The 27,890-nt window shown below is 58.5% G+C and overlaps 3 protein-coding genes across 3 annotated transcripts in view; 2 read left to right on the forward strand and 1 right to left on the reverse strand.

Moving 5' to 3' along the window:
- Osbpl2 (oxysterol binding protein like 2) overlaps positions 1-9,088 on the forward strand; it is a 33,738-nt gene extending 24,650 nt beyond the window's left edge. The window contains exons 9-14 of the mRNA XM_042699537.1: positions 529-618; positions 1,453-1,576; positions 2,793-2,933; positions 5,823-5,946; positions 6,858-6,948; positions 8,488-9,088. Of these exons, the coding sequence (XP_042555471.1) occupies positions 529-618; positions 1,453-1,576; positions 2,793-2,933; positions 5,823-5,946; positions 6,858-6,948; positions 8,488-8,590 (673 nt within the window). The 3' untranslated portion in view covers positions 8,591-9,088. The remainder of the gene's footprint in view (positions 1-528; positions 619-1,452; positions 1,577-2,792; positions 2,934-5,822; positions 5,947-6,857; positions 6,949-8,487) is intronic.
- Positions 9,089-16,914: 7,826 nt separating this feature from the next.
- On the forward strand, positions 16,915-22,279 carry Adrm1 (ADRM1 26S proteasome ubiquitin receptor). Its single transcript, XM_042699538.1, has 10 exons — positions 16,915-17,102; positions 17,409-17,622; positions 18,068-18,184; positions 20,080-20,203; positions 20,332-20,418; positions 20,854-20,935; positions 21,090-21,322; positions 21,454-21,611; positions 21,756-21,858; positions 22,051-22,279. The coding sequence occupies exons 2-10, from the start codon at positions 17,410-17,412 to the stop codon at positions 22,155-22,157; spliced, it is 1,224 nt and encodes a 407-aa protein (XP_042555472.1). The 5' UTR covers positions 16,915-17,102; position 17,409; the 3' UTR covers positions 22,158-22,279.
- A 233-nt stretch (positions 22,280-22,512) lies between these two features.
- Positions 22,513-27,890, reverse strand: part of Lama5 (laminin subunit alpha 5) — a 43,545-nt gene continuing 38,167 nt past the window's right edge. The window contains exons 60-80 of the mRNA XM_042699550.1: positions 27,683-27,831; positions 27,420-27,596; positions 27,170-27,306; positions 26,941-27,094; positions 26,671-26,804; positions 26,435-26,597; positions 26,221-26,343; positions 25,994-26,142; positions 25,775-25,907; positions 25,555-25,698; positions 25,228-25,358; positions 24,972-25,139; positions 24,760-24,898; positions 24,382-24,524; positions 24,114-24,303; positions 23,877-24,041; positions 23,634-23,787; positions 23,420-23,553; positions 23,248-23,341; positions 23,007-23,126; positions 22,513-22,906 (exon numbers count right to left, since the gene is read on the reverse strand). Coding sequence (XP_042555484.1) covers positions 22,767-22,906; positions 23,007-23,126; positions 23,248-23,341; positions 23,420-23,553; positions 23,634-23,787; positions 23,877-24,041; positions 24,114-24,303; positions 24,382-24,524; positions 24,760-24,898; positions 24,972-25,139; positions 25,228-25,358; positions 25,555-25,698; positions 25,775-25,907; positions 25,994-26,142; positions 26,221-26,343; positions 26,435-26,597; positions 26,671-26,804; positions 26,941-27,094; positions 27,170-27,306; positions 27,420-27,596; positions 27,683-27,831 — 3,041 coding nt within the window. The 3' untranslated portion in view covers positions 22,513-22,766. The remainder of the gene's footprint in view (positions 22,907-23,006; positions 23,127-23,247; positions 23,342-23,419; positions 23,554-23,633; positions 23,788-23,876; positions 24,042-24,113; positions 24,304-24,381; positions 24,525-24,759; positions 24,899-24,971; positions 25,140-25,227; positions 25,359-25,554; positions 25,699-25,774; positions 25,908-25,993; positions 26,143-26,220; positions 26,344-26,434; positions 26,598-26,670; positions 26,805-26,940; positions 27,095-27,169; positions 27,307-27,419; positions 27,597-27,682; positions 27,832-27,890) is intronic.

Raw genomic sequence — 27,890 nt, forward strand, 5'->3', positions numbered from 1 at the left:
TCATTATTGTGGGGTTTTGTTTGTTTTGTTTTTGTGCTGGTCCTGAGGCTTGAACTTAGAGCCTGGATGTTTGCCCTGAGCCTCCTTGTTTTCAAGGCTAGTTTGCTGTCACTTGAGCCACAGCGCCACTTCCCACTTTTTCTGAGTAGTTTATTAGCGATAAGAGTCTCATGGACTTTCTTGCCCAGCCTTGCTTTGAATTGTGATGCTCAGATCTCAGCCTCTTGAGTAGCGAGGAGTACAGGCGTGAGCCACCAGCGCCCAGCTCAGTCCTGTATTTTTAAGAGTATTAGTGAGATATAATTTATAAACCACAAAGCTGACCCATTTTTAAATGGGTCCTCACAGGACATTTGAGTAAAGTGCCTGCGGTTGTGTGAGTCATACCCCAAACTTCCATCATCCCAGGGAGGCCCCTTGGCTGACACCGTGTGCCCCTGCCCCCACTAGCCTGGTCCTTTCTTCCTCTATAAATGAGCCGGGGGATGTTTCGTATCATAACAGATGCCTGTGTTTGCCTTCCCACAGCACTGGAGACAAGTGTGTCCTCAACTTCAAACCCTGTGGGCTGTTTGGGAAGGAACTGCACCGAGTGGAAGGGCACATTCAAGACAAAAAGTAGGTTTGCACGCTATACAGCGGTACTCCTCCCCTCCAGCTGACTACTTTATGTTTTGGGTCTCAAATTTCTCCATTTTTTTTCCAGTATGGGATTTGGACCATGTGCAAGGAAATTCCTTCTTGCTCCTGACAATACAGTCCTTAAAATACAGTTCCATTGCTCTGTCTTCTTTTTGGCATTAGGAATTGACCTGTTCAAGCAGCCTACAAAATGCTGTTAGACAATATTATTGATCATCCCTGGTATGGGGTTCTAAAATGCAATTTTTATTTTTTGTTGGATGGGGCTTCATCTCAGGGCTGGGCACTGGTTCCTGAGCTCTTTTTGCTCAAGGCTAGCACTCTGCCACTTTGAGGCAGAGCTCCACTTCTGGTTTTCTGGCAGTTAGTTGTAGATAAGGAGTCTCATGGACTTTGCTGCCTGGGCTGGCTTTAATTCACGATTCTTAGCTCTCAGCCTCTTGAGTAGCTAGGGTTCTAAGCGTAAGACACCAGCGCCTGGCTTAAAATGCAGTTTTGTTTTGTTTTGTTTTTGGACAGTCCTGGGGCTTGAACTCAGAGCCTGGGTACTGTCCCTGAGCTTCTTTTGTTCAAGGCTAGCACTTTACCACTTTAGCCACAGCACCATTTCAGGCTTTTTCTGTGTATGTGGTACTGAGGAATCGAACCCAGGGCTTCATGCATACTATGCAAGCACTGTACCACTAGGCCACATTCCCAGCCCTAAAATGTAGATTTTTATCTCTGCGTCAACACCCAGTTGAGGAGCTGTGTGTTCAGATGTGTGGTTGTAATAGCTCCTAAGCAGGTCTTGAACACTCTTGTCTACAGTAAGAAGAAGCTGTTTATGATCTATGGCAAGTGGACAGAATGCTTGTGGGGCATAGATCCTGCTTCCTACGAGTCCTTCAAGAAGCAGGAGAGGAGAGGCGACCACCCAAGGAAGGCCAGACTGGTGAGTGCTGCCCAGGCAGACTTGGTGGGGCAGAGCTCTGGTGGGTGAGGGCTGGGCCCGCCACTTTCTGGGAGTGGTCGGCCTTGTCTTCTCACCCATGCCCTGACTCCAGCCAAGAGAGACGCGGGTGGCCCCTGTGTGTCCAAGGAAACCCATAGTCTGACGGTGCAGTCGTGGGTCTGTGCTGCCCTCCTATCCTTGCGCTTCCTCCTCTCGCTGGAGCTTGGGGACCTCATGGAAGCCCGTTTCTTGAAGAGTTAGAATGAGTTCTTCTTAATAAACTCCTCTTTTCCTGAGTTAAGCTAGACCTGTTTGAAAAGCCATGTGAATTTTGTGTCTTTTTGCTGTGTCGCTGGATAATATATTCAACAGCCAGGAAACATGGGGGCCCCCCTCCCCGCCCAAAGCTTTGGAATACAGGTGGTTTTCAGATGATTTGTGAGCTTAAAATGAAAAGTGATTGTTCAGAAGAGGTGTCACCCTCCCTAGATGATGGGGACACACCAAAGCCTGATAGTTCAGGTGTGCTGAAGACATCTTTTCTAATAGTTCTTTAAAAAAAAAAAAAAGGAAGATTCCATTTGAACACTAGACAGACTTAGAACGTTAAGCATACTGGGTCGCGCCTGTGCAGCTTTTGCCGGTGTTGCTGCTCATCTGGGTTGCATGCCAGTGAGTTTGGATAGAATGGCCGTGATGCCCTTGGCATCTGTGTCAGTGGGTCCCTGTGGAGGCCACACGTCTGTCCTGGGCACTGTGTTTTGCCTCCATCGCTGGTCCCATAGCCACCATCTTCTTACAAACCCCCAACCCTAAAGACAAATGCAGCAGGTGTAGCTGAGACAGATAGTTGGGCTCGGTCTAGAGCTCCCCAGTCCCCCCAGCCCCCCATGGTCATTGCTTCTGGGCTGAGGCCAGATGGCTCATCAGGCGGCTCTTGGTGTGGCAGGCCCAGCACCTGGCAGGGAGGCAGGCAGGCAGCTGCACCGTGCATGCTGCGGGAGGAGATCAGCACGGTCCTGTGGAGAGAGCCTGGGAGCAGCACTGCTGTGTTCCCACACACTGGAGGATGACCCCCTCACTGATAGAACAAGCGCTGGAGGTGTGGCTCCAGTGGCAGAGTTCTGTCCATCAAGGGCCTGAGCCTGAGGACGAGCCTGTGCTTGGACTCTGAGAATCCGTCCCGGCTGGTGTTTGTAGCTGTGTCCTGTTTCAGAACCCTGGCTCTGAGAAAGCGGACAGCAGCGTGGACGGTGACATGGCAGACGACATGCCTGTGGCTCAGGAGACTGTGCAGGTGATTCCCGGCAGCAAGCTACTCTGGCGGATCAACAGCCGGCCCCCCCACTCTGCCCAGGTCTGTGTGGTCGCCCCCGGACTCCCACCCCAACCCTAGGCCTGTGTGTTTCCAGCCCAGACCCGCCTGTGCTCTCCACCCATGCCTCCGGCTCTCCTGCCTTCTTTCAGCAGTCTGTGCAGCGTGCAAGTCCTGACGCAGGCCTTGTGGCTGTGTCTGTGCCACCAGCACTGCAGCACCACAGGCACGGTGGTCCTGGCCGCTGAGCCTCTGAACCCCCTCCTGACCTGTCCAGACAGGCCTGCAGTCCTGGCCATAGGCAGCTTTTCCTCTTCCTTTTCTTCTTTCCTGACACTGGAACTTAAACTCAGGGGACTAGCATTCACTCACTTGTTTACAGTGGTGCTCTACTACTGGAACCATACCTCCAGCCCAGCGTTCTGCTGGTTAATTGGATTCAGAGTCTCATAGACTTTTCTGCCTGGGCTGGCTTTGAATCTTAACTTTCCAGACCTCAGCCTCCTGAATAGCTGGGATTAGAGGCATAAGCCACCAGCGTCCAGCTCCCTTCCCCTTCCCCTTCCTTCCTTCTTTTCTTTTCTCTCCCCTCCCTCCCTCCTTCCTTCCCTCTTGCCCACCCTTCATGATCCTCTTGCCTCAGTCTCCTCAGTGGCTGAAACTATAGGTACCTGCTGCTGCCCACTGCTGAGTTACCAATTCCAATGCTTAAATGGATTGTGATGCTTCTTTTTGAACATTGAACACTGAACTTTTTTTAAACATTCTTGGATTTTAGTTCGCTTTTTGGTGGTACTGAAGTTGGAACTCAGGGCTTTACTCTTGCTAGGCAGGCACTCTACGACTTAAACCATGCTTCCAGCACTTTAAGTTATTTTTCTGTTTATGTGCTTCTAGTAGTTTTTCAGATAAGACCTTACCTTTTGGCCAAGTCCTGGCCTCAGAGCTTGATCCTATTACATGTGATCCTCGCATACCTGGGATTACTCTGTGTATCATCACACCAGCTTGTTCTTTGAGACCGTCTTCCTTTTTGCCTGGGTTGGCCTTTGGCCTAGACTCTCCTATCTCTGTTGCCTGTGTAGCTGGGATTACAGGTGTCCATCATTGCACCAGGCTAACCATTTTTATTACACACACAATAAATTACATTACATATGTTATATTACTTATATGTCAACATATGTAATGTATGACAAGCACAGCAATGTATTATGGAACACACTATATCACTTTAATGTCCATTATATATTGTTACTTGCATATAACATATGTACAACTTACAGATCTTCATTGTACTCTTATCTGTATCCACACAGCAGAGTGGTGTAAAACAGGACTGTGGTCACATGAGCGTGGCACGTGAGTGGCACCTGAGTATGGCACTGCATAAGCTACTGCTGTCATTTAGTGCTGACTACCAGTACTGCTTTATTCTTTTTTGTGGGGGGGGGGGGGTCAGTTGTGGGGCCTGAACTCTGGGCCTGGGCACTATCCCTCAGCTCTTCAGCTCAAGGCTAGCGCTCTACCACTTGAGCCACAGTGCCACTTCTGGCTTTTTCTGCTTATGTGGTGCTAAGGAATCAAACCCAGGGCCTCATGCATGCAAGGCAAGCACTCTACCATTGAGCCAACTTCCCAGCCTACTGCTTTATTCTTGAGAGAAACTAAACTTAATATTTTTAAGAATGACAGCTGAGGGCTGGGAAGGTGGCTCAGTGGTAGAGTGCTTGCCTTGCATACATGAGGCCCTGGGTTCCATTCCTCAGCACCACATAAGCAGAAAAAGCCAGAAGTGGCACTGTGGCTCAAGTGGTAGAGCGCTAGCCTTGAGCTGAAGAGCTGAGGGACAGCGCCCAGGCCCAGAGTTCAGGCTCCATGACCGACAAAAAAAGAAAAAGAATGACAGCTGAGCTAGGCATCAGTGGCTCACGCCTATAATCCCAGCTACTCAAGTGGCTGAGATCTGAAGATTGCAGTTCGAAGCCAGCCTGGGCAGAAAAGTTTGTGAGACTCTTATCTCCAATTAACCACAAAAAGCTAGAGGTAGAGCTGTGGCTCAGGTGGTAGAGTGCTAGCCTTAAGCACAAAAGCTCAGGGACAGTGCCCAGGCCCAGAGTTCAAGCCCTAGGACCATCAAAACAATAACAATAACAACAACAACAACAAAAACCTGACAGCCATTTCTCTATCCTATGGCTTGGTGGCATGGCTCCCTCGAGCCTGATGGCCACTGGGTGAACCTGGGGCACTGGGAACAGACTTGAGACCAGCAGGCGAGGCCAAGGCCCAACAGTAGGCAAGGCCACAAGGACCCCAAGCACTGGGGAAGTGCGGCCTAGGCAGGGGCGGCAGCCCCTGGGTGGGCCCTACAGGGGAGCAGGCATGTGGGCGTGAGTGTGGGTGGCCAGGGGCAGTTGATGTGTGAGCACCCAGGCTCAGGGCAGGTAGTGGCCAGACTCTGAGGACCTCAGCTCTTGCTTTGAGTGACTGGGGCATGTCCAGAAAATCTAGAGCAGGTTTTTACTTCCTGTGTCCCTTGAGCCGGGTGCTGCTGACACTGCGGCAGGCAAGCGAAGAGGCAGCCAGGTAGGAGCAGAGTCAGCCCCGATGGATGCTGTCTGGGAGACGGCGCATGTGTGCAGTGGGTCTATGGTGTGCTGCACTTGAGGTTTGTCCCTGGGGACCAGGAGAGAGACGGCAGCGGACAGGTGCGGGGGTTCAGAGAAGGGCCGGGCTGGAAAGCAAGACCTGCACTGGCTGGGTAGAGTGCATTGCATGCCGAGCTGGGCAAGCAAGGTGGAGCCCCAGTGGCTGGGCCAGGTGGGCACTGCAGGGCATGAGCCTTTCCAGAAGCTGCTGGCCTCTGGCTGATGGGGGGCAGTGCACACGGCACTCCTGTGACCAGCCACGCCTGTGCTGTGTTCGCAGATGTACAACTTCACCAGCTTCACCGTAAGCCTCAATGAGCTGGAGGCGGGTATGGAAAAGACCCTGCCACCCACAGACTGCCGCCTGCGCCCCGACATCCGTGGCATGGAGAATGGCAACATGGGTAGGCGCTGGGGCAGGGGCTCCAGAGGACTGGGCGGGGTGGGTGCCCCTGCAGGTGCAGCCCCGGCTCGGGGCTTCCGGAGCCTCCGCGGTGAGCTTCCGGCTCCAGCCTGGCAGGCCAGCCTCCTGCCACTTACGTTGAAGCTACCAGCAGATAGGCAGAACATGCACACCCTTCATTTTAAATCAACTTAAATAGGTGTAACGCAGGGGCAATGTACGCGTTCAGTCCCTAGCACTGCAACAAAAAAAGCTTACATCTGAAACTGCAAGCTCCCCGTCCGCGCAGCCACGTGGCAGAGCCACGCTCTCTGGATGTCTTTCTAGCCTGGCCCAGGCAGCAGCCGTGGTTGTCATCTGTCGCGCATGTGTCTGCTCAGGTTTAACTGTGACATTTATCCTGCCTTTGGGGTTCCATCAGCGTGGCGGTGGACCCCCGAGGGGCAGCGCGGCTGGCCCTCGCCTTCCGGCCCGGCCGGGAGGGGAGCAGGAGCTCAGGGCAGGAACTGCATTTCCCATCCCTTCCTGGGACTGGCAAGTTCTGTTCTGTGCCAGGAACGCACAGGGTTCACCCCGGTGGGTCGAGGCTCAGTGGACCCTCAGCTGATCAGAGCGGATCCAGTCCAGACTCTCACACTTGTCCTGACCATGTCTGCTGGGCACTGGGTGGCGTCCGGTTCAGCATGGGTGTCCACGTGATGGCTTCGCTTTGCTTCTCCTGGGGTGGCACAGAGGTGCTTAGCCCCAGTGCTTGGATCCCACGTGGCCTCTTGGGACCAGAATTTACTGCCCATGGCTTTCCAGCCAAAGTGGGACCTGTCGTCTAGCAGGGGTGGGAGGGCTGGCATCTCTAGCCTGACTGGAAGCTTTGAGACAGCCAACCCTGACTCAGGTCTGTTTGCTTGGACCTAGATCTGGCCAGCCAGGAGAAGGAGCGGCTGGAGGAGAAGCAGAGAGAGGCCCGCAGGGAGCGTGCCCAAGAGGAGACTGAGTGGAGGACCAGGTGAAGTGGGGCGCTGGGGGGCTCCCCACACACACGGCTGGGGACAGGGAGAGTCCTCCTCGGCACCAACTCAGCCCACATGAACTGCGAGAGCTCTAGCCCTGCTTCTGACTTAGATGCGGTGCATTGCTCTTTAGTAGTGGAAATCTGGAAAGAATACCTTTAATAAGGACTTGAGCAATGCTGAGGTATCCACGTAAATAATTTTATTCTGTTGCAGAAATATTGAGGTGTTTGACAGTTTGATCCCCTCAAGCTGTTATTCATGTGACACAGGACTGTACAGTCCTGAGCTCAGAGGTTCAAACAGTCGTCTGCTCCGCCTCCAGGGTAGCTGAAGCTACAGGCCTGTGTGTGTCTCTGTGCCTAGCTAGGAGTCAGCCTTTTTTTTTTTTTTTTTTTGGCCAGGCCTAGGGCTTGAACCCAGGGCCTGGGCACCATCCCTGAGCTTCTTTGGCTCAAGGCTCACACTCTACCACGTGAGCCACAGCGCCACCTCCAGCCTTTTCTATGTATGTGGTGCTAGGGAACAGCACCCGGGGCTTCATGCATGCTAGGCCAGCACTCTGCCGCCGAGCCCCTGCCCAGCCCCAGGACTCATTCTTTATTTTTGGAGCATATAGAAAGCAATTCTTTTTTCTCTTTTTGCTGTGTTTGGGATGGACCCAGGACCTTGAGCATGACGGGCAAATGCCCCACCTCTGTGCTGCACCTAAAATCCACGAGAGCCTCGGCGCCCATACACCCCATTTAGCACTGTGCGCCCAGTGCTTTGGCATTTTGAATTTACCTTCATCCCAGGGGATGGTGGTTAGAAAGCTCCATGATCAGCACATACATGCATGTGCATGTGCACATGCATACACAGACACATGTAGGATTTTTGTGAACATAATGCTTTGTCTTTCTACTTTGTTGTTTTTGTTGGTCATGGGGCTTGAACTCTAGGCTTGGGCGCTGTGCTTCAGCTCAAGGCGAGCGCTCTACCACTTGAGCCACAGCGCCACTTCCAGTTTTCTCATGGTTAATTGGAAATAAGAGTCTTACGGTCTTTCCTGCCCAGGCTGGCTTTGAACCATGATCCTCAGATCTCAGCCTCCTGAGTAGCTAGGGTGACAGGCGTGAGCCACTGCACCCAGCTCCCTGAGCTCTTTTGCTCAAGGCTAGCACTGTACCACTAAGCACACAGCACCACTTCCATAACTTGTACTTTGTAAGCTCCCCCAAGGGCTCCTTGCAGTGAACTGCTGCTGTCTGAGTTGCTTCTGCATGGTGGGCGGTGTTGTGCACTGCAGGGGTCTAGCTGTGCATGCCATGGGCAGAGGAGGCTTTTTACTAAACCAGTGCCCAAACCGGAAGCTGGAGGCGAAGCACCTTGCCACTCCCTGGGAGTGGCCCAGTGGAGTTTGGTGCTGGGTTTGAGCCTGCAGTTTCTTGGGAATACTGCCGCCCTGGTGAGCATCTGGTGAACTGAAGCTCTGCCCGGGCTGCTGCAGGAGTGCATGCTGTGTCTCCTCACCCCTCCCTTGTGTTCTGCAGATGGTTTTACCCAGGCGACAACCCCTACACTGGGACTCGTGACTGGCTATATGCAGGGGATTACTTTGAGCGGAATTTCTCAGACTGCCCTGACATCTACTGAGGGCTTAGGGCCTGCCGGGGGCCAGGCTGGATCCCGGAGCGGCCGCTCCTTCGCCACGGCCGAGAACAGCTTCTTCCACCAAGGTCGTGGAGGTCAGGGCCTTGTCCCTCCCCAGGGCTTCGTTCCGGTGACCTCTGCCTGCCCGCTCCTCACTGTGTCACAGTCCCCCTGAGGCTCCACCAGGGCCCTGGCATCCGCCGAGGTCCACGCACGGACAGGTGTGTGGGGCTGAGCTTGCCGCACACTTGCCGCAAGATGCGTGACTCAAGGAAGAAGCAGGAGGCCCCTGCACTCGCAGTTTCTAGAAGCTGGGTTGACAATGGTTGACTGAAAATGGAGTGGATCTGGAAAGATCCGGGGGCTGGGGCCGCTGCAGGTACAGCAGCGGGAGGCAGCATCCAGGCCCCCGGGACAGGAAGCAAAAAGTGGTCAGAGTCTGTATTTTTTCCTATCCTGAGCAATGTAAAGATGGCTTCTAAAGTATTTAAGTTAAAATGACTGGAATGGTGTTTTGCTGGTGGGCAGGAAGCGCACTTCTTGTGTGTACTGTAAACGCGTGTGCCACACGCCCAGCGTGGCACACACTGCAGCGCGGATGAGACACTCCCGGGGCGGCTCCCAGCTCCGGAGGCCGGCTCTGCGGGCAGCGCCGCGTGCCCAAGGCTTCGCTGCCACCACAGGCCACGCCCACAGCCCGCCCACAGGCCACGCCCACAGCCCGCACCCACGCCCACAGCCCGCGCCCGCCCCCGTGTCGGCTCTTCACTCACCCTGCCTGTGCCCCGCACTCCTGTGTGCTGTTGCCCCGCATGTATGTTCCTTGCAGGCAAGTCCAAGCAGCTGCGTGCTGCGGGAGGTCAGAGGTCAGGGCAGGCTCTACTTACCCGGTGTCATTAAAGTCACTAACCACAGCAGGTGTGTCCATCTCAGCGCCCTCTGTCCACAGTGGACCTGACGAAGAAATGTTAGCACCAAAGACCACAGGAGTGCTCTGCTTCAGAGACAGTCTGCACGTGTACGCGTCCAGGTGTGCACGCACACCGTTGTGTTGAGTGTGGGCTGCACACACACCGTTGTTGAGCGCAGGTGACTAAATCAGGCGCCCTCAGAAGGTGTCTGCACTGCCCAGGCCTCCGTCACCTCTGTAAAACTCTTCCGGAAGCCAACGCTGCTTTCATCTTGTAGCTCGGGAAGCCAGAAAGCAGCTCAGCGTGGCCGGGCTGGGGCCAGGCTTGGCACGCGGCCACTTGGCACCTCTTCACATGGCTCCAAGGCTCCTTACGTGGGCGCTGCCTCCAGAGATTTCCAAGTGTAGAGCAGGGCCCCTTTGAGCCCCGGGCTGCGGCTGTGTCCCTCCGGGAGAACCTGCCTGTTGGAGAGGTCTGGCAGGAGGGTCCTTCTGAACACGCTCCTCTGAGGAGCCAGGGTGCTGTGCATGCGTGTCCGTGCCCTCGGTGGTGAGCCTGGCACAGTTGCTCCCACCGGCACTCTTGGCTACTACTGTACCCACGGCCTCTAGAGACCCTTGGCCAGGGGCCAGATAAGCTGTCCGGTACAGGACAGATGGGTACCAAGCCAGCAGGGCCTGCATGCCTGGGGAGAGCAGACGCCAGTGCCGCCGGCCGCTTGCCGGGGAGGGCTTGCAGGGTGCACACCGCCTTGCTGCCCCATGCACCAGGCTGGGAGACCCAGGCAGGAGGAAAGCCTGGAGCGAGTGCATGTCCCACTCGCCCTCCCCCGCAGGAGCAGGCAGGCAGCCCGCAGCCCCTTCTGTGCCAGCACCTGGGCTCTGTCCTGCAGCTTTTTTGTTCAAGGCTAGCACTCTACCACTTGAACACAAATCCACTTCCAGTTTTTTGCTGGTTAATAAGAGATGAGAGCCTCACAGACTTTCTTACCAGGCTGGCCTCAAACTGTGATCCTGAACTCAGCTTCTTGAGTTCTTAGGATTACAGGCGTGAGCCACCGGTACCCACCCGGTGTTACAGGCAGTCCCTTGAGGGAAGCTTCCACCTAGTCTCCAGCAGAAAGCTAAGTGTGCAGTTTTGCACATGCGTGTCCTCTCCATGGGTAGCGAGGGAAGACACAATCAAGAACTTGGCACACTTGAAAACGTCACAGGCACCGATGGACCGTGTGCTGCTGATGCCAATCATAGGCATGGGGGTGGAGATTCAGGTTGCAGGACCTAGAGGTCAGCACAAAGCAAGCACCTTCACCCCGGCCTTCTGCCCCCGCTGGCCGGTTGTGTCTGCAGTGCAGCCTGGGGGTCAGGAGCCTGCCCGCCCCATAAGAACAGCTGGAACCCGACACACTGACACATGTCTGAGGACCTGAGCCTTGCCACCTCGGGCCTCGGCGTGGTTTGTACAAAGTAAACACTGCATTTCAGGTCCCTTGGTGTCCATTTGGGGAGCACTGGCTCTCAGCTCGAGCTGTCCTCAGAATCTCATGCTCAGAACAGCAACTCTTGGTCTGAAGAGGGCCACTGTGGGTGTGCGTCCACCCTGTCCTCATCGCTGGGCCTGTGCGGCTGGCCCTTCACCGACACCCAGGTAGCATCAGAGTGCCAGGCCAGGAAATTGCCAGCAAAGTGGGGTGACCTTGTAGCCCAATACCCATCTGTGCGGACAGAACCAAATACTTTGTGATGATTTGGGGGAGAGCTGTACACTGCTGTCTGTGAATCTGCATCTACATCCCTGAATAGAGCTTCTTTTATGAAGTACTTGTACAGAGGGGTTTCAAATCCATGGGGAGATACATATGTATATATTATTTTATTTTATTTTTTTGTCAGTCGTGGGGCTTGAACTCTGGGCCTGGGCACTGTCCCTGAGCTCTTTTAGCTCAAGGCAAGTGCTCTACTGCTTGAGCCATAGCACCACTTCTGGTTTTCAAGTGGCTTATTGAAGATAAGAGTCTCACAGACTTTCCTGCCTGGGCTGGCTTTGAACCGTGATCATCAGATCAGCCTCCTGACTAGCTAGGATGACAGGTGTGAGCCACCGGTGCCTGGCTTATAAATATATTTATTTTACATCAAAAGTGTTCTCACTGTCTGGGGCTTTGCCTTTGTGGAAAGGGCCACAGGTTAACCTGACGCTTGTGCTGTGTGTTCTTTTGGCTTGGCCTAGCAAATGTGTTGTCCTCAGAACTGTTTGTAATGGGGGGATGGCACTGCTAAGCACCCATTGGGTGGCATGCTGAGGGGTGCAGGGCCCGGGCCCCCCAGGTGGCATGCTGGGTGGTAGCAGTTCTGCTCAACTGTTCCTTGTCTTGGGGATCACAGGCAGTTGCTGGATGCAACCGAAGGCCAAGGTGGGGGGTTGTTATAAATATGCTCTCCACAAACTATTGGAGTCACAATAAACAAAAATAAAGAACTGCCTTAGCAACGCCAAGTTCACTTCTGTGGAGCCGCGCTCCAGCAGCCAGAAATCCAGCAGGCCAGCACACAGCCTGCAGCTCCCTATTCATCCCTAACTCAGAGACCCCGCCCCTCTTCTTGCATTGGCTGAGCTCAGGTTCACAGCCTGCTTGCAACTGGCTAAAGAGGGGAGGATGTATTTTTGAAATAAGATTCACAGCACAGTACAGCAATCTCCATACCTGGCGTGTCTTTTTTTTTTTTTGGTCGGTCGTGGGGCTTGAACTCTGGGCCTGGGCGCTGTCCCTCAGCTCTTCAGCTCAAGGCGAGCGCTCTACCACTTGAGCCACAGCACCACTTCCGTTTTCTGGTGGTTTTATTGGAGATAGGAGTCTCACGGTCTCTCCTGCCCGGGCTGGCTTTGAACCGCGATCCTCAGATCTCAGCCTCCTGAGTAGCTAGGATGACAGGCGTGAGCCACCAGCGCCCGGCCTGGCGTGTCTTCTTAATTCCATTTTACATTTCAAAAATCCTTCCTTATCCCAACGCAGTGCCTCCAGGGCTCTCAGGCCTTGCTGGGGCTTGGAAGCATTCCACCATGGCTTTTCTTAGATTGGCTGGCGGGCCCAGTGGCCGGACTGCTGTCCCAGTTTGCCAAGGAGAGGCAGAGCCAGCGCCACCGTGGGCCAAGATGCCGGGCTGCCACTCCTCCATGCCATACACTCTTGGATGGCAGGCTTGCGCCGCACTGAGCGGATGGGGCCATCGTTGCTGGCATGTCCACTAACCCCGGCTTCCTGGCCCCCCGGCCCAGGACGAAGCGCAGGTGCCAGAAGGTGGGGGGGTCCTGGGGCTCACAGCTGCTCAGAGAAGGAGGGCTCTGTACCTCCGCCTGGTTTCTGAGCAGTAAGGGCCCATTTGTCCTTTATGTTGATTTTTTTAGTTGTTTCAAATTTGGGATAATTACAAAAAAGAGTCAGTACAGATGCTTGCATGTGGACTTTTATGTGGACAGGTTTTCTTTTTTTGTTGTTTTTTCTTTTTTTTGAGGGGGGAGGGTCGTGGGGCTTGAACTCCTGGGCCTGGGCGCTATCCCTGAGCTCTTCAGCCTAAGGTGAGGACTCTGCCACCTGAGCCACAGCTCCACTTCTGGTTTTCTGGTATTTTATTGGAGGTAAGTCTCATGAGGTGGGGGGCGGGGAAGGTGGCTCAGTGGTAGAGCGCTTGCCTTGCATCATGAGGCCCTGGGTTTGATTCCTCAGCACCACATAAGCAGGAAAAGCCGGAAGTGGCGCTGTGGCTCAAGTGGTAGAGCGCCAGCCTTGAGCTGAAGGGCTGAGGGACAGCACCCAGGCCCAGAGTTCAGGCCCATGACCAGCAAAAAAAAAAATGAAGACACTGGCCAAGTCCCACAAAGCAATTGTGAGTGCCCTTGTGTCTCGGTCCTCATATTGTGCATGTGCGCTTCCATGTTTTAGTTGCAGTTCCTAATGCCTGCTGTAATGAACACTTTCCACAGGCTTGTTTGCCATCTGTATCTCTTCTTTGATGAGGTGGCAGTGTTTTTGTTTTTTAAATGAAGTTAAACATATAGCTATCATATGACCTAGCTACTATCTCCTGCATATTTACCCAAGAGAAATGAAAACAGGTATCCATGCTGGGCATGGTGGTACATGCCTGTAATCCCAGCCCTCAGAAAGCTGAAACGTGAGGATCATGGATTTAAGGCTGCCCTAGGCTACACAGTAAGACCTCGTCTCAAACAAAATAAACCAAAAATTCAGTATACTCCTGGCACACAGTCAAGCTTATGTAGTACCTAAAATGAATTGACAACGAGAGAAGCTGACACACAGATGTCCAAAGCAGCCTTATTCATAATAACCAAAGTATCTGGGATGTCTCAGACGGACATAACATCTGAGGCACAACCAGATAGAGCAATATTATTGTGCTACAAAGGAATGAGATTCCAAGAATCTCACGAAGAGATGTGGAGGGCCCTTCCTTAAAAGCACATATATATATGTATATGAAATAACTCGGGGGCTCACACCTGCAGTACTAGCTACTCAGGAGGCTGAGATCTGAGGATTGCAGTTCAAAGCCAGCCCAGGAAGAAAAGTCCATGAGACTCTGATCTCCATAGCCACTAAAAAGCTATTAATGGAGCGGTAGCTCAAGTGGTAGAGCACTAGCCTTGAGCAAAAAAAACCTCAGGAACAGCTCCCAGACGCTGAGTTCAAGCCCATGGTGGCACAAAAAGCATATTAAATGAGAGAAGGCAACCTAAAAAGTCTGTGTGTGCTGGATGCTGGTAGCTCATACCTGTAATTAAGCCTGGCTACTTAGGAGGCTGAGATCTGAGGATCATGGTTCAAAGCCAGCCTGGGCAGTAGAGTCCCTGAGACTTTTTTTGGGGGGTCCAGTTGTGGGGCCTGAACTCTGGGCCTGGGCGCTGTCCCTCAGCCCTTCAGCTCAAGGCTAGCACTCTTCCACTGGAGCCACAGTGCCACTTCCGGCTTTTTTTCTTTTTGCTTATGTGGTGCTAAGGAATCGAACCCAGGGCCTCATGCATGCAAGGCAAGCACTCTACCACTGAGCCACCTTCCCAGCCCCAGTCCCTGAGACTCTTATCTCCAATAAACCACCAGAAAACTGGAACTGGTGCTGTGGTTCAAGTGGTAGTGCGCTAGCCTTGAGCTCAGGGACAATGCCCAGGCCCAGACTTCAAGCCCCACCACACACACACACACACAAAGGATGCATGTGATGATCCCCACGACAGGACATCCTGAAAGAGGCCAAGACCATGGACGTGGGAAGAATCAGAAAGGGGGGGACAGAGTACCTGGCACTTTCAGGACAGCACAGTAATGATGGACATTTGTCACCAATGTGTCAACCTGGGCGGGGTGCTGTGGGACACAAGCTCAGCACTCAGGAAGCAAAGGCAAGATGATAAAGCTGCACAGAGGGTTGTTTTGTTTTGTTTGTCAGTCCTGGGGCTTTGAACTCAAGGCCTGGGCATGGTCCCTGAGCTTTGGTGGCTCAAGGCTAGCACTCTACCACTTGAACCACAGTGCCACTTATGTCTTTTTCCATTTATGTGGTGCTGAGGAATCGAACCCAGGGCCTCATGCATGCTAGGCAAGCACGCTACCACCAAGCTACCTTCCCAGCCCCACACAGAGGTTTAAAGACAAAATAACCGCCCCTGCCACCGCCCCTGTGGTTGGACTGTGAAGTCTCCCAAACTCAGATGCTGGAACTCAGTGACCAACAAGGAGAGGTGGGTGGCCTCCACTGCGCATGCAAAGAGGCGCCCTGCCACATTCCCCAGTGTGCCACGGGAGACACAGAAGAGAGCAACCCAGGCGGCAGCAGAGCCGGCCAGCAGAACCGAGCAGTGTGTGTGCGGGTGAGCGTTACAGGAGCAGTACAAAGACATTGCCAAGCGACAGCTCCCCTGAATCCTGGAGACAGTTTGTTACTGTAACCGATGTGCCTCTGCTGGAAGAGGAGGCTGTGGGGGCTGGGAGGGGGCATGGCAGAGCCCTGGGAACTCACTGTACTTTCTGCTTCGTTCTGCTGTAAACCTTGCTCGGATTGCTCAAAAAAAAAAAAAAAAAAAAAAAAACTACTAATAAAAAAGGGAAAACTGCATAGCTGCTGCTCTCTACCGTGTCTGTGCCAGCCTCGCCGCACGCGGTGCTGGATTTCTTTGCAAGTGTTCTAGAAGGTGAGCTGAGTTCCTGTCTCCCTGGTGGGGGTCCTGTGAGCCTCTTTTCTGCAGCCTACTACCAACCACACCCAGGTCTTCCACCCGGCTCCCGTCCACCCAGGCTTTCCTGTGAGCCGCTGAGCTTGCTTGGTTAGCAGTTAAGGACTTTTGTTGTTGTTCTCATTGTTGTGTTTTTGTGGTGCTAGGGTTGAAGCTTGGACTTCTTGGGCTGGGAAGGTGGCTCAGTGGTAGAGTGCTTGCCTCCCTTGCATGAGGCCCTGGGTTCGATTCCTCAGCACCACATAAGCAGAAAAAGCCGGAAGTGGCGCTGTGGCTCAAGTGGTAGAGCGCTAGCCTTGATCTGAAGAGCTGAGGGACAGCGCCCAGGCCCAGAGTTCAGGCCCCACGACCGGCAAAAAAATAAAAAAAAAAGACTTGTCAGCTGGGTATCAGCGGCTCAGTGGCTGGCGCCCAGGAGACAGACCTGAGGGGTCTCTGTCTGAAGTCAGCCCAAGCAGAAACGCCCATGAGGCGACCTAGCAAAAAGCTGGGCTGGCAGCCTGGCCGAGCGGGCGCAGCTCCAGCCCGCTGAGCCACAGATTCCAGACGCCGCACAGAAACAAAACCGGAGGAGGATGGGTACGGTGAGGCGGGCGCCGCGCAGGAGGCAGGTGCACCCGCGGGCGCCCTCCGCGCGCGGGCGGAGCGGGCAGCGGCGCCGGCGCGCCCGGCCGCAGGCTCCACCGGCGGCGGGGCGCGGGCTCTCCCCTCGCGCGCCGTGCACAAGGGCCCACGAGCGGTGTCCCGAGTGCGCGTGCGCGCGCAGAAGGACAGCCACGGAACGCGCCCAGGCGAGCCACCGGGCCCGCACCGCCGACGCGCGGGGACGCGGCGGGCGCAGCGCCGGGAGCCGCGGCCGGAGCAGGCGCCCTCGGGCGGGGGTCACGGCCGCCGGCCTCGCCTCCGCCTCCCGGGCCCGTCCCCGCCGCGCGCCCGGTACGCGGGGCCGCCCGCCGCCCCGGCCACGCCTCGGCCTCCGCCCGTCCCCGGGGCGCCGCCCCGCGGGCGCTGCGGGCTCGCGGCCCGCCGTTCCCGGCGCCGCCGCCAGGGGCCGCCGCCGCTCCCCTATGACACAGCAACAATAGGGGCCGCTCTGGGCCGCGCGCCCGGGGCCCGCACTTCCGCCGGAAGGGGACCGCCGGCGCGGGGGCGGGACAGGGCGGGGCGATGCGATGGACGGCCGTGAGAGCCAATTGATGGAGAAATGGGGCCGGCCGCGAGCCTGACGAAGCCCAATCGGCGGCTAGAGCGGCGGCGGGGCGGGCCGAGCGCGGGCTTCCGGCGGGGCCCGGCAGGCGCCGAGGAGGAAGAGCGAGCCCGGACGGTGCCTGTGAGCCGAGTGTAGGCGCAGCCAGGTGCGGGGCCGGGCCGCACGGCTGGGGGCGGGCGCGGGCCGGGGCCGGGCGCGGGGCCGGAGGGCGGCCGGGCGGGCCCCCCGGGGCTCCGGAGGGGGCGGGACGTGGGGGCCGCGCGGCGCCCCGCGGACGCGGCGTCAGCCGGCCTCGGCCCGGCCGGCGCTGCCCGCCGCCGGCTCGAGGTCGGGCTGGCCCCCGGGCGGCGCAGCCCGGCGCCCGGGGACGCCTCCGGAGGGAAGCCGGCCCCGGCCCCGGGACGGCCCGGGACAGCGCGCGCCGGGCCGCCGCGCCCGCCTCTGCTTTCAGGATGACGACGTCGGGCGCCCTCTTCCCGAGCCTGGTGCCGGGCTCGCGCGGCTCCTCCAGCAAGTACCTCGTGGAGTTCCGCGCGGGGAAGATGTCGCTGAAGGGAACCACGGTCACCCCCGACAAGCGGAAAGGGCTCGTGTACATCCAGCAGACGGACGACTCGCTCATTCACTTCTGCTGGAAGGACAGGACGTCGGGGACCGTGGAGGACGTGAGTGCCCGCGGGCCGGGCCGGGCCGGGGCTGCGCTGGGGCGGCCGGCGGCCCGGCCCCGGCCCCCAGTGAAGTCCTGTGCGCACGGGCACGGCGTGGGCCGGTGACACGCTCCTCCGGCCTGGCGCTGGGGGACAGGCCCGAAATCCTGACCTTCATCAGAGCCCTTGAGGAGCCAGGCCTTTCGGTACTGGTCTCTCCCTGGAGTTCTTTGTTCTTGGATCCAAGTGCTCCTTGTTGACTTCTTACCTTGTAACTTTAATCCTAAAACGTTTATGTTGAAGTCCTTCAAGATCTGCGGGCTCCTCCGCTCCTCCCCGGGTCCTTTGAGCGCTGCACCCCGTCCTGTCAAGACTTGGGGTTCAGTGAGTTTCCCTGGAGAGCCAGGGCTTATGTCGGGCCTGCATGGGAGGGGGAGGCTGACTCTCCTCTTGGGGTTGCCAGGATTTGATTATCTTCCCGGATGACTGCGAGTTCAAGCGCGTGGCACAGTGCCCCAGCGGGAGAGTCTACGTGCTCAAGTTTAAGGCCGGGTCCAAACGGCTCTTCTTCTGGATGCAGGTACCCGGTGGGGCTGTTGAGTGCTTTGGCTTTTCTTGCTGTGACGCCACCCAGTTTGTTAGTGGTGACACACACTAGGTGGCCAGCCTGACAACGCCAAGGTTGTCTGGAGTTCCTTGGCGCTGGGATGGCTTGTGCCAAGGCTCCTGCCCCTGAGCATCACCAGCGGTGGTGGGTCTGATCCTGTTTCCACCACTTTCTCTGCCCTCTCCTGGGGGGGGGGGGGTCACTGAGCCTCCAGGGTAGGGGCGGATCCCTGCCCAGGGTGGTTCCCTGCTTCCTTAGTCTGTGGTAGCTTTCCCTCCTCCATGGCTCCCATGTCCTCAAATCAGGGAGCTACCACTTACTCGGAGGCCTGTGATTCTGAGCCTGTGAGGCTGTCAGCTGTGATTCCCTTTGTGTTCTGGCAGCGTTGCATAGAATAGCTTGGGATCTAAGTTCTTTCCTAGGTGTGTAAGCGGACTGTGGGCCAACAGCTAGACCTAGTGCCGGGCACCAGCGCTGGTGTCTGCAGTCGCATGCTAAGATGAGAACAGAAGTTTTAGGCCAGCCAGCCAACGTTTGTTAGAGCTCACTTCAACAGCTAAAGGGCATGACTGCACACACCTGTTACCCTGCTCTGAGGGAGGCTGAGCCTGGGACAAGGTCCAGGCCTTCCGACACAAGAAAGAGTGTGAGACTTATGGTAATGGGAGAAAATGAGCATGGTAGTACGTATTCTGTCATCTTAGAGGTACAGGGAGCATAAAATAGGATCATGGTCTAAAGCAAGCAACAAGTGAGACTATCTCAAAGTAGCCAATGTGAAAAGGAGCTGTAGATGTGGCTCAGTGGTTGAGTGCCTGCCCGGTAAGCACAGGGTCCTGAGTTCAAACCCAGTACTAGATCAGAGCCACAGGCATTAGCAGTTTGGACAGTCACTGCTACCCACTTCTAGTCCCATCTAGAGGGGCAGCATTGTCCAGTGATCTGCTCACCTGGTCTGAGGGATCATAGGAGAACAGTGGGTGTGGTTGTTTTCAAATTAAACTTGACTTATAAGGATGGGGTGTGGTTTGCCAGGTGTGGGTGTAAAGCAGTTGTCTATTATTCGCCAGAATTGGTGTCAAACTTCCTGACTTTCTAGATGGGGTCTCAGTTATCTAGGATGGCCTAGAACTTGAGGCCTGCCTGCCGCCCCCTCCCCAAGTCTGGGATTCCAGATCTGTGCCTCATCCCCCCCGCCTCTTGGTGCTGATACCAGGGCTTGAGTTCAAGGCCTGGACACTGTCCTTTATCCTTTTTGCTCAAGGCTAGCCTCTACCCCTTGAGCCACACCTCTCTTTCCAGCTTTTTGGTGGTTAATGGCAACGTCCCCTGGGCATCCCTGTCTGGTGTCTTTGAGCCTTTGATGGCCGCCTCTGAGTAGCCAGTGTTACGGGCTGAGGCACCACTGCTGCTCAGTTCCTTTTCTTGTTTTCCAGTTTTCCTTATTTTGTGCTTTTCTTGCCCCTTTCCTATGAGGGCTGAGCATCCCTGTGTACTGTGTAGCAGGTGCCCAGGGACCTTGTGGGCTGTTGCGCGTTCCAGGGGTGCCACAGGGCGGGCAGCAGCGGGCGGCGGCAGTGTAGCAGGCAGGTCCTGTGACTGAGGGAAAGAGGCTGCCGGCCGAGCTGCTGGGGAGGCCGCAGGGGCGGGTGACTCGCTCCTCCCCAGCATCTGCAGGCCCGCCCCTCGGCTGCCCGGGAGGTGTGGCCGCTCTCCCCACCAGCGCCTGGGCTGGCTGCTTCTGCTTCTTCGGGTCCTTGTGGGGCCGGGTCAGGACGGCCCGTCATGTGGGCGCTCAGAAGCCAACCGGCACCAGCCGGTTCCCACGCGGGTGGCTCAGCATGGGGCCTCTCGTGTGTCCTCCTCAGGAGCCCAAGACTGACCAGGATGAGGAGCACTGCCGGAAAGTCAACGAGTATCTGAATAACCCTCCAATGCCCGGAGCGCTGGGGGCCAGCGGGAGTGGCGGCCACGAGCTCTCTGCTCTGGGTGGTAAGATGGGCATGGACCCTGGGGCATGGCCACCTGCTCCCCAACCCCCTTTTGCCCCCTGCCTGGCAGTGGTACCCCCGGTCAAGTCCAAGCCACAGGATACCCACGGGGGACCCTGTGTTTTCCAGGTGAGGGTGGCCTGCAGAGCCTGCTGGGAAATATGAGTCACAGCCAACTCATGCAGCTGATCGGACCCGCCGGCCTTGGAGGACTGGGTAACCCCAAGCTTGGCTCCTGAGTTGGGGGCGGGGCTCGTTTTGAAGCCTGTGTTTCCTCAGTGCCTTTTGTGGTACAGAGTGAGCCCCAGCCCGGCCTGTGCCCTGCACTGCCACTCTGGGAGGCCCCTGCTCACCTGGGGCCAGGGATCTGCACTCAGGGCTCCGGCCCGGGCCTCTGGGCTGCCCGCCCACCAGCAGCTCAGACTGCAGCTGACATGCCGGCCAGTGCTTGGGTCATGTAATGCAGTGGGATGCCGTCTGGCTCAGTCGAACATGCTTCCAGCATGTAGGCGCTGACCCCTGACACTCGTTCCAAGGCTGGGTGTGGTGTCCGTCTGTCTTCCCCCAGGCCTGTGGCTGTCACGTGGGGACCCGCTGGAGTCTGTGGGGAAGCAGCTGGGTCACCAGCACACATCCCCTTGTTCCTTTCAGGTGGGCTTGGGGCCCTCACTGGGCCGGGCCTGGCCAGTCTCCTGGGGAGTGGCGGGCCTCCGGCCAGCAGCTCTTCCTCCAGGTGAGCCCACAGCACCCTGCCCAGCGTGCAGGCACCCCCGTAGCCGGCCATTGTCTGTCCCTTCCCTCTGAGACCCCACGTAGGACATGGGGCTTGGGGTGGGTGGGCGTCTGGAGTAGGACCTCGCCGCTCTAGAGCGCCCTCGCTTTTCCAGCTCCCGGAGCCAGTCGGCAGCCGTCACCCCATCCTCCACCACCTCTTCTGCCCGCGCCACCCCAGCCCCTTCCGCCCCAGCAGCTGCCTCGGCCACCAGCCCAAGCCCCGCGCCCAGTTCAGGTAATGGAGCCAGCACGGCGGCCAGCCCGACCCAGCCCATCCAGCTGAGCGACCTGCAGAGCATTCTGGCCACCATGAACGTGCCGGCCGGGCCCGGAGGTAGCCAGCAAGGTAAGGTGGCTGTGCCCATGCTGAGGGGGGCTTGGGAGTTGAGGGCCCGCCCCCCCTTGCGGGTGGGTGTGTCCTTGCTTCCCACGTGGAGTCCAGGCTGAGCCACTCACGGCCCTGTGCTCATGCCCTAGTGGATCTGGCCAGTGTGCTGACGCCGGAGATCATGGCTCCCATCCTCGCTAACGCAGATGTCCAGGAGCGCCTCCTGCCCTACCTGCCCTCGGGGGAGTCCCTGCCCCAGACCGCCGATGAGATCCAGAACACGCTGACCTCGCCCCAGTTCCAGCAGGTAGGCAGGCGCGAGCCGTGTGTTCAGGGAGACCCCATCCTGCCTTTGGGGCAGTGGAACACCCGTGCCGCCGGGCCGTGCCCGGGCCTTGCTGGGCTGTCACCCAGCACTCAGCCCTGACGCGCACACGGCTCTCTCTCACAGGCCCTGGGAATGTTCAGTGCAGCCTTGGCCTCGGGGCAGCTGGGCCCTCTCATGTGCCAGTTTGGCCTGCCTGCAGAGGCTGTGGAGGCCGCCAACAAGGGCGGTGAGTACCTCCCCGCTTCCCCTCCGGCCCCTCCGCGCCCCGGGAAGCAGCTCCTGGCGGGGGTAGGGTAGTAGTCACTCGTATTTTTCTGGGACTGTGGTTTGAGCTTCAGGCCTCACACTTTCTTCACAGCCTGGTACCCTGGTACTTGAGCCATGCCTCAGCCCTAATTGTATTTTAAATGCATTTCAGATGTGGAAGCATTTGCCAAAGCTATGCAGAACAATGCCAAATCTGAGCAGAAGGAGGGCGATGCAAAAGACAAGAAAGATGAAGAGGAAGACATGAGTCTAGATTAAGTTATTTACCGTCTTTTAAGGAGTTTGAATTCTTAGTCATGTGGCTCTTGTAGTGGCATTCGTGATTTGTTGCATACCCTTTCCTGTTCCAACTCACTAATAAATAAAAGTCCTTTCTTTTACCTGCCAACTCTGGTCTTTGTCCCGGGTGTGAGCTGGAGTGGCTGTGGACCCAAGCCGATGAGGGACCCCATATTTCTGACTTGGACCTGACACTCGCAGCTGGTTTGGTCTGTGGCAAGGAGAGCGTGTGTGCTGTGTGTGTGCACACCTGCGGTGTGTACCTGCGTGTGTTCTGGCTGTCTCCCTCCATGCTGCACATGCTAACTGGTTTTAGTTTCAATCCCACACATAGTTAAGCAAATTACTTTTAATTTTTGTTTTGAGAAGAAACCAGTGAACTTTCAGATCTCAGAGAAGGTACAAAGTATAAACCCCTTTTAGTGTCTTGCCTTTAGATTGGAAAAGGTAAAACTCCAGAAATGAGAGCGGTCACCCTTGGAACTAGTCTACATAAATACCCACAAACCTCGGTGACACCCAGCCCGCGGGGGCCTGGCCGCCCAGGGGAAGCCAGCCCAGAGCCAGGGCTCCACAGGGGCAGCTGCACTATGTGACTGGGCAGCCGCTGACCCCTGCTTCCCCCTGCAGCTCCGTGACCGTGGTCCAGGCGATGGGAGAGTGGTTCACCACCAGCTTCCTTATGCAGCCTTGGTAGGCCCGGGGAGTCCCCTCTGCGGCTGTGGACTCTGTGGTGCAGAGGAGGGCACAGGAGTGAGCCTAGACCCCGTGGGCCCTCTGCACCCTCGGGGCGGGGGGCAGCTCCCCCATGGCTGAGGCCATACTCACCGGGCAGGCCCCCAAGGTGCAGAGGTGCAGGGGCCCCAGCCAAGGCCGCTGGTGAGGGGCCCACGGTGTGGTTGCTCGCTCTGTCCACCTCCAGACACAGCGCATTCTGGCTCTTGATGGCTGGGGGGAGGGAGGTTTCAGCCCAGCTCCCCACAGCTCCAGGGACAGCTGTGGGGCCTGCAGCGGCCCCTGCTGGCAGGAGAGTGAGGTGCCCCAGGGATAGCCAGGTAGGGCCACTCACCTGCCAGCCTGTGCCACCGCCCATCACACAGGGCCTCGGGGTGCTTCACCCACGTGGAGAACTCGCCTGCCCCGTCGTCTGCCCGCAGCAGGACCTGGGGAGGGGACAGTCTGGCTCTACCTACCCAAGGCCACCGGAGGGGCGTGCCTGTGCCCAGCGCAGCCCTGCGTACCTGTTCCTTAGACACCTGCAGCTGCAGGTAGGGGGGCGCCTGGCCCCGGCCCAGGTGGAAGACCAGGCCCGAGGCCAGCAGGGGCCGCACCTCCAGCTCCAGCTCCACCTGAGTCAGCGTGGCCTTGGGAGGCTCTGTGGGGAGGACTGCAGTGAGAGAAGGCCAGGCCTGCCCAGAGCCTTCCAGAACCCCCGGGGCCGCCTCTGCCACAGACCTAGAGTGATGACTCCCCCTCTGCCTGAGAAGACGAGGGCTGGCTCCAGCGGTCCTGGGGTGCAGGGTGTGACCCCCACCGATCGTGTGGGGGGCCCCAGGGGCTGCTTGTCCAGCTGCAGTCTTTTCACACAGCCACTAAACCCCACGGACACCTGCGGGGAGCAGGGGCTGGGTGAGGCTGGGTCTGGGGGGGGGGGCGGGGGGGGGGTTCAGAGGGTGGGTGGGTGGAGGCGCTTCTCACCGGGAGCTTGACAGCACGGCGGCTGGGGGGGAGGCCGCCCACAAAGAGGGTGAGAGGCTGCAGGCCGTCTGCCCGCTGCATCCCGCTGTGCGAGGGCCCCTGGCTCACCGCCGGGACCCCGTAGGTCAGCAGCTGGATTTTATTCTGCTCCCAGTGCACGGACACCTGGGGTGGGGAGAGGGGGGTCAGCGCGGGGACGGTTCCTGGGGTCCTGCCACACCCTCGCCGAAGCCTCACCATGTGCCACTGGCCGGACCGGGAACGCTGCTGGCTCCTGGCGTGGAGCCCAGGCCCAGGGCCTTCGGTCTGCACAGTGAAGTGACCACGATTCAAGTAAAGCACCAGGGCGGGGCTGTGGGTCTGGGGGGCGGCGTAGAGGAGGAGGCCGTAGGAGGCACGGGGGTAGACGAGCATGGAGAAGTGGGACCTGGAGGGGGAGCACGGTATCAGCCTGGGGGCTCCCCCGAACCAACCCTTCCCACCCGGCCCGGCGGCCCGGCCCTACCCGTTCCCATGGGAGCTCGAAATGCCTGAAAACTCCAGGTGATTGAGCAGGGACCCTCCAAACTGGTAGGCGTCTGGGGTGGTGCTGGGGTGGAATGCGGGGCAGGCAGAGTCCTGCCGGGGCTGGCGTCTGCGTCGTGAGGTCTTAAAGCACAGATGGAGATGCAGAGGCCACAGCGGGACTCCCTCCTGCCCGCCTACCCCAGCCCGCCCACCCCAGCCGTGGCCCGGCTCCACCCACCCAGCCCGGCCCACCCCAGCCGTGGCCCCACCCACCCCAGCCCCGCCCACCCCAGCCGTGGCCCCGCTCCACCCACCCAGCCCCGCCCACCCCAGCCATGGCCCCGCCTAGCTCCGCCCCCACCAGCCGTGGCCCCACCTTCCGAGCAGAGACCCGCAGCCCCTGGGGTCGGCGGTGGCCCGCAGCCTGTGTCTCTGGCGCTGGGGTGCAGCCTGTGCTCACGTTGGCACTGCCCAGATTCTGCTGCAGGTTGAACACGCGCTGTGGGCCCTGGAGTCTGGGGGGGCAGGCGGGCAGAGTCAGCTGCAAGGGCCTAGCTGGGGCCTCGCCCCCACCTGCCCACAGCTTACCGCTGTACAAAGACATTGCTGATGCAGCCGCTGAATCTGTGCGAGGGGCCGGGCTCATCCAGGCCTCCCAGCAGCAGGCGGGCTCCCTGTGGGTCGGGCGGCAGCCCAGCAGGAGGCACCCGGTGAGGCTTCATTTGCTGCAGCTGGTCATCTACGTAGAGCCAGACCCTGGGAAATAGAAAGGCAGTGTTTCCCCGGCCCTGCCCGCTCCTCTGCAGGGCTGGGCTGGCCTGTGCCAGGCGGGGACGGGGCTCACCCGGTCGCATTGCTGTAGAAGGCCACGTAGTGTGGGACCCCATCTGCAAAGACCCGTCGGGTTTTCACCTCTGTCTTCATAAGCAGGAGTGTCACCTGGCCCTGCTTCAAGGACACCTGGCATAGCCCATCCTGGGAACAGCGGCCGGGCCAGTTAGCCAGGCAGAAGTGGGCCCAGGCTACCCCGCTCCAGCCACCCTGCCCAGATTGGCCACAGCCAGCTCAGGAGTAGAGCAAGCCATGGCCAGCCTGGGTGTGTGTGTGTGTCCAGGCATGGCCAGCCTGGAGGGGAGAGGGAGGGGTCAGGGCTGTGGGCAGGTGGTCTCACCGGGGATGCGCGGTGGTACAGCAGACCATTTTCCTGGGTGCTGCGGAAGCCAAAGCCAGAGTAGACAGGGCTGGTGAGGGGCGCCACACTGGGGAGGCCCAGGGTCAGGAAGCCGTGGCCGTGGAAAGTCATGATGCGCTCCACCTGTGGGGAGGAGGATGCTGAGGCCTACCACCCAAGCGCACTCGCTGGCAGGCGGGGCAGCGGGAAGGCAGCTCACCAGCAGGTCGGCGGTGCAGCCGAAGCTGATGCCGGTGGTGTTGAGCCTCTTGAGGTCCACATACTTGCCCAGCGCTTTGATCCCCTTCATACAGCCTCGGATGGAGCCCCCAGAGGGGAAGAGCGGCTGCAGGCTGCAGGAGACAGGGTCAGGGGGGAGATCCCTCCGAGCCCCGGCCAAGCTGTGCGGGCCCCACCCGGCCCACGGCCCGGTCCTCACCTCAGGGGCAGCTGCTCGGGGGGCACGCCACCCAGGAAGTAGGTGTCGGCCAGCTCCAGCTTGTTGTCCAGCTCCACACTGAACACTGTGAGCCGCTCCACGCGTACCAGCACACGCTTGCGATTGGTGGCCAGAAGGAACACCTGGATCTGGTGGACACGGGTGGAAGGCTTCAAGGCAAGCCATGGGCCTGGGGTCCCCGCCTCCCAAGCGCCCCCCGACCTTACCGCCTTGCTGGCCGCGGTCATGGGCGGCCCGGGGTGCAGCGGAGTTGCTTCATTCAGGCCTGTGCCGAAGTCATAGAAGAGCACCAGGCTGCCTTGCTGCACGGCCAGGCATAGGAACTGGCTCTAGGGGGAGGGGGGGAGGGGGGTGGGCAAGGTCAGCATGGCAGGGCCCACATGGGGGAGGGGGGAGGGGGGAAAGGGGAGGGGGGCATGCCTGGTGCCTCAGGAAGAAGATGATCCCGTCGACGGACACGAGCCGCAGCTCCTGCTCGAAGCGCTTTGTGTTGCTGAACTGTTTCTCGAAGGTGATGCGGGCGAAGCCAGTGCCATCAAAGTAGGAGCCATCGGTGAGCCAGGGGTCCCCGGTGGACTTGTAGCTGCAGGCAGAGGGTCTGGGGTGAGTGGAGGATGGAGAGGGGAGGACGGCACCGGAGGGGAGGCCGTACATACCGAGCACAGGGCTTGTCCACGGCCGTGTTGAGTCTGAAGGTCCTCTGGAAGTTGTAGAGGCTCAGCACCTCCTGGTTCAGCGACTCCATCTCAATGCAGCCGCGGTAGCCGGGGAAACGGAGTGGTGGGGGTGGCTGTGGGCAGAGCGGTGGTCAGGGCACCTCCCCAGGAGTGCCCAGTGGGAGCTTGGGCAGCAGCAGTACCCACTGAGGCTAGACAACCACGAGCCCTTCTGGGGAGAAGAGGAGAAGCCCTCGAGGCCGAGCTCACCGTGAAGTTGTCGGGATAACCTCCCACGTAGAACACGAAGTCGTCGGGCCGCAGGTTGAGTAAGCCCTCTATGCCGGGGGCCACAGTGTCTCCCTTGATCTCCTGGATCACCTGATTCTCCACTGTGATGGACATGTGGCCAAACTGGAGGGTCCTGAGGGCGGAAGTGCGAGGTGAGACACGGCCGCGGGCCCCACGCCGGCCCACCATGGCCCTGGTGCATCCCTACCTGTCCATGCTGATGGCTGCAAACTGCTCCCCAATGTCTTGATCGATGCTGAGGGTGGCGGGCCCGGCCTCCCCCAGCCGGAACACCCAGTGCACCTTCTGGTTGCGCAGAGACACGCCCAGGTAATCCCCATTGGCCTGGATGGCAGCGGCAGGGGACAGTTGGGATGGGACACTGCTGCCCACCGCCCACCCGCCCGCTGGGCAGCCCGTCCCTCCTCCCCCGCCCCTCCTCCCGCCGCTCCCGGCACCTCGCGGCTGCCCATGTAGAGCACGAAGTGGTCTCCAGTGTTCTCTCCAGGCGCGGGTGCAGGTGTGGGGCTCTGCAGGTAGAACTTGAGGGCGGTGTAGGCAGCCAGGTCAGAGAGGTCCCGTGGGGTGCGTAGCTGCACCCCTGAGCGCCCATTGAACTTCATGGATACCTTGACCTGGGGTGACAGGTGCGTCCGTGCTTGCCATGTGGTCGCGAGGCCCACTGTCCCCACCAATCCCACACTGGGGCGGCCCCGCACACCTTGCTGGCAGCACCCCGGGCCTGAGCAATGAGCGCCCGCACGCGGCCGATGCTGGCGGACAGGGCCAGGCTGGTGTTGTGCACCCCGCGGTTCTCCAGGAGACTCAGCTTGGCCAGCAGCTGTGGCAGGGTCTTCTCCAGGGTGGACGCTGGGGGGGAGGGGGGGCTGAGCACTTCACTTTGCCCACCCCACTCCCTCGGGAGCGTG

This window comes from Dipodomys spectabilis, unplaced genomic scaffold (genome assembly GCF_019054845.1).
Source record: "Dipodomys spectabilis isolate Male_0828 unplaced genomic scaffold, ASM1905484v1 ptg000257l, whole genome shotgun sequence".
In the NCBI taxonomy this organism is placed as follows: Eukaryota; Metazoa; Chordata; class Mammalia; order Rodentia; family Heteromyidae; genus Dipodomys; species Dipodomys spectabilis.

Excerpts from the sequence above, each read along its gene's own strand:
- Adrm1 (XM_042699538.1), top strand. The coding sequence starts at position 17,410 with ATGACGACGTCGGGCGCCCTCTTCCCGAGCCTGGTGCCGGGCTCGCGC. Across the intron at positions 18,185-20,079 it reads GGCTCTTCTTCTGGATGCAG|GAGCCCAAGACTGACCAGGA; the intron begins GTACCCGGTGGG and ends TGTCCTCCTCAG. Across the intron at positions 20,204-20,331 it reads CGAGCTCTCTGCTCTGGGTG|GTGAGGGTGGCCTGCAGAGC; the intron begins GTAAGATGGGCA and ends TGTGTTTTCCAG.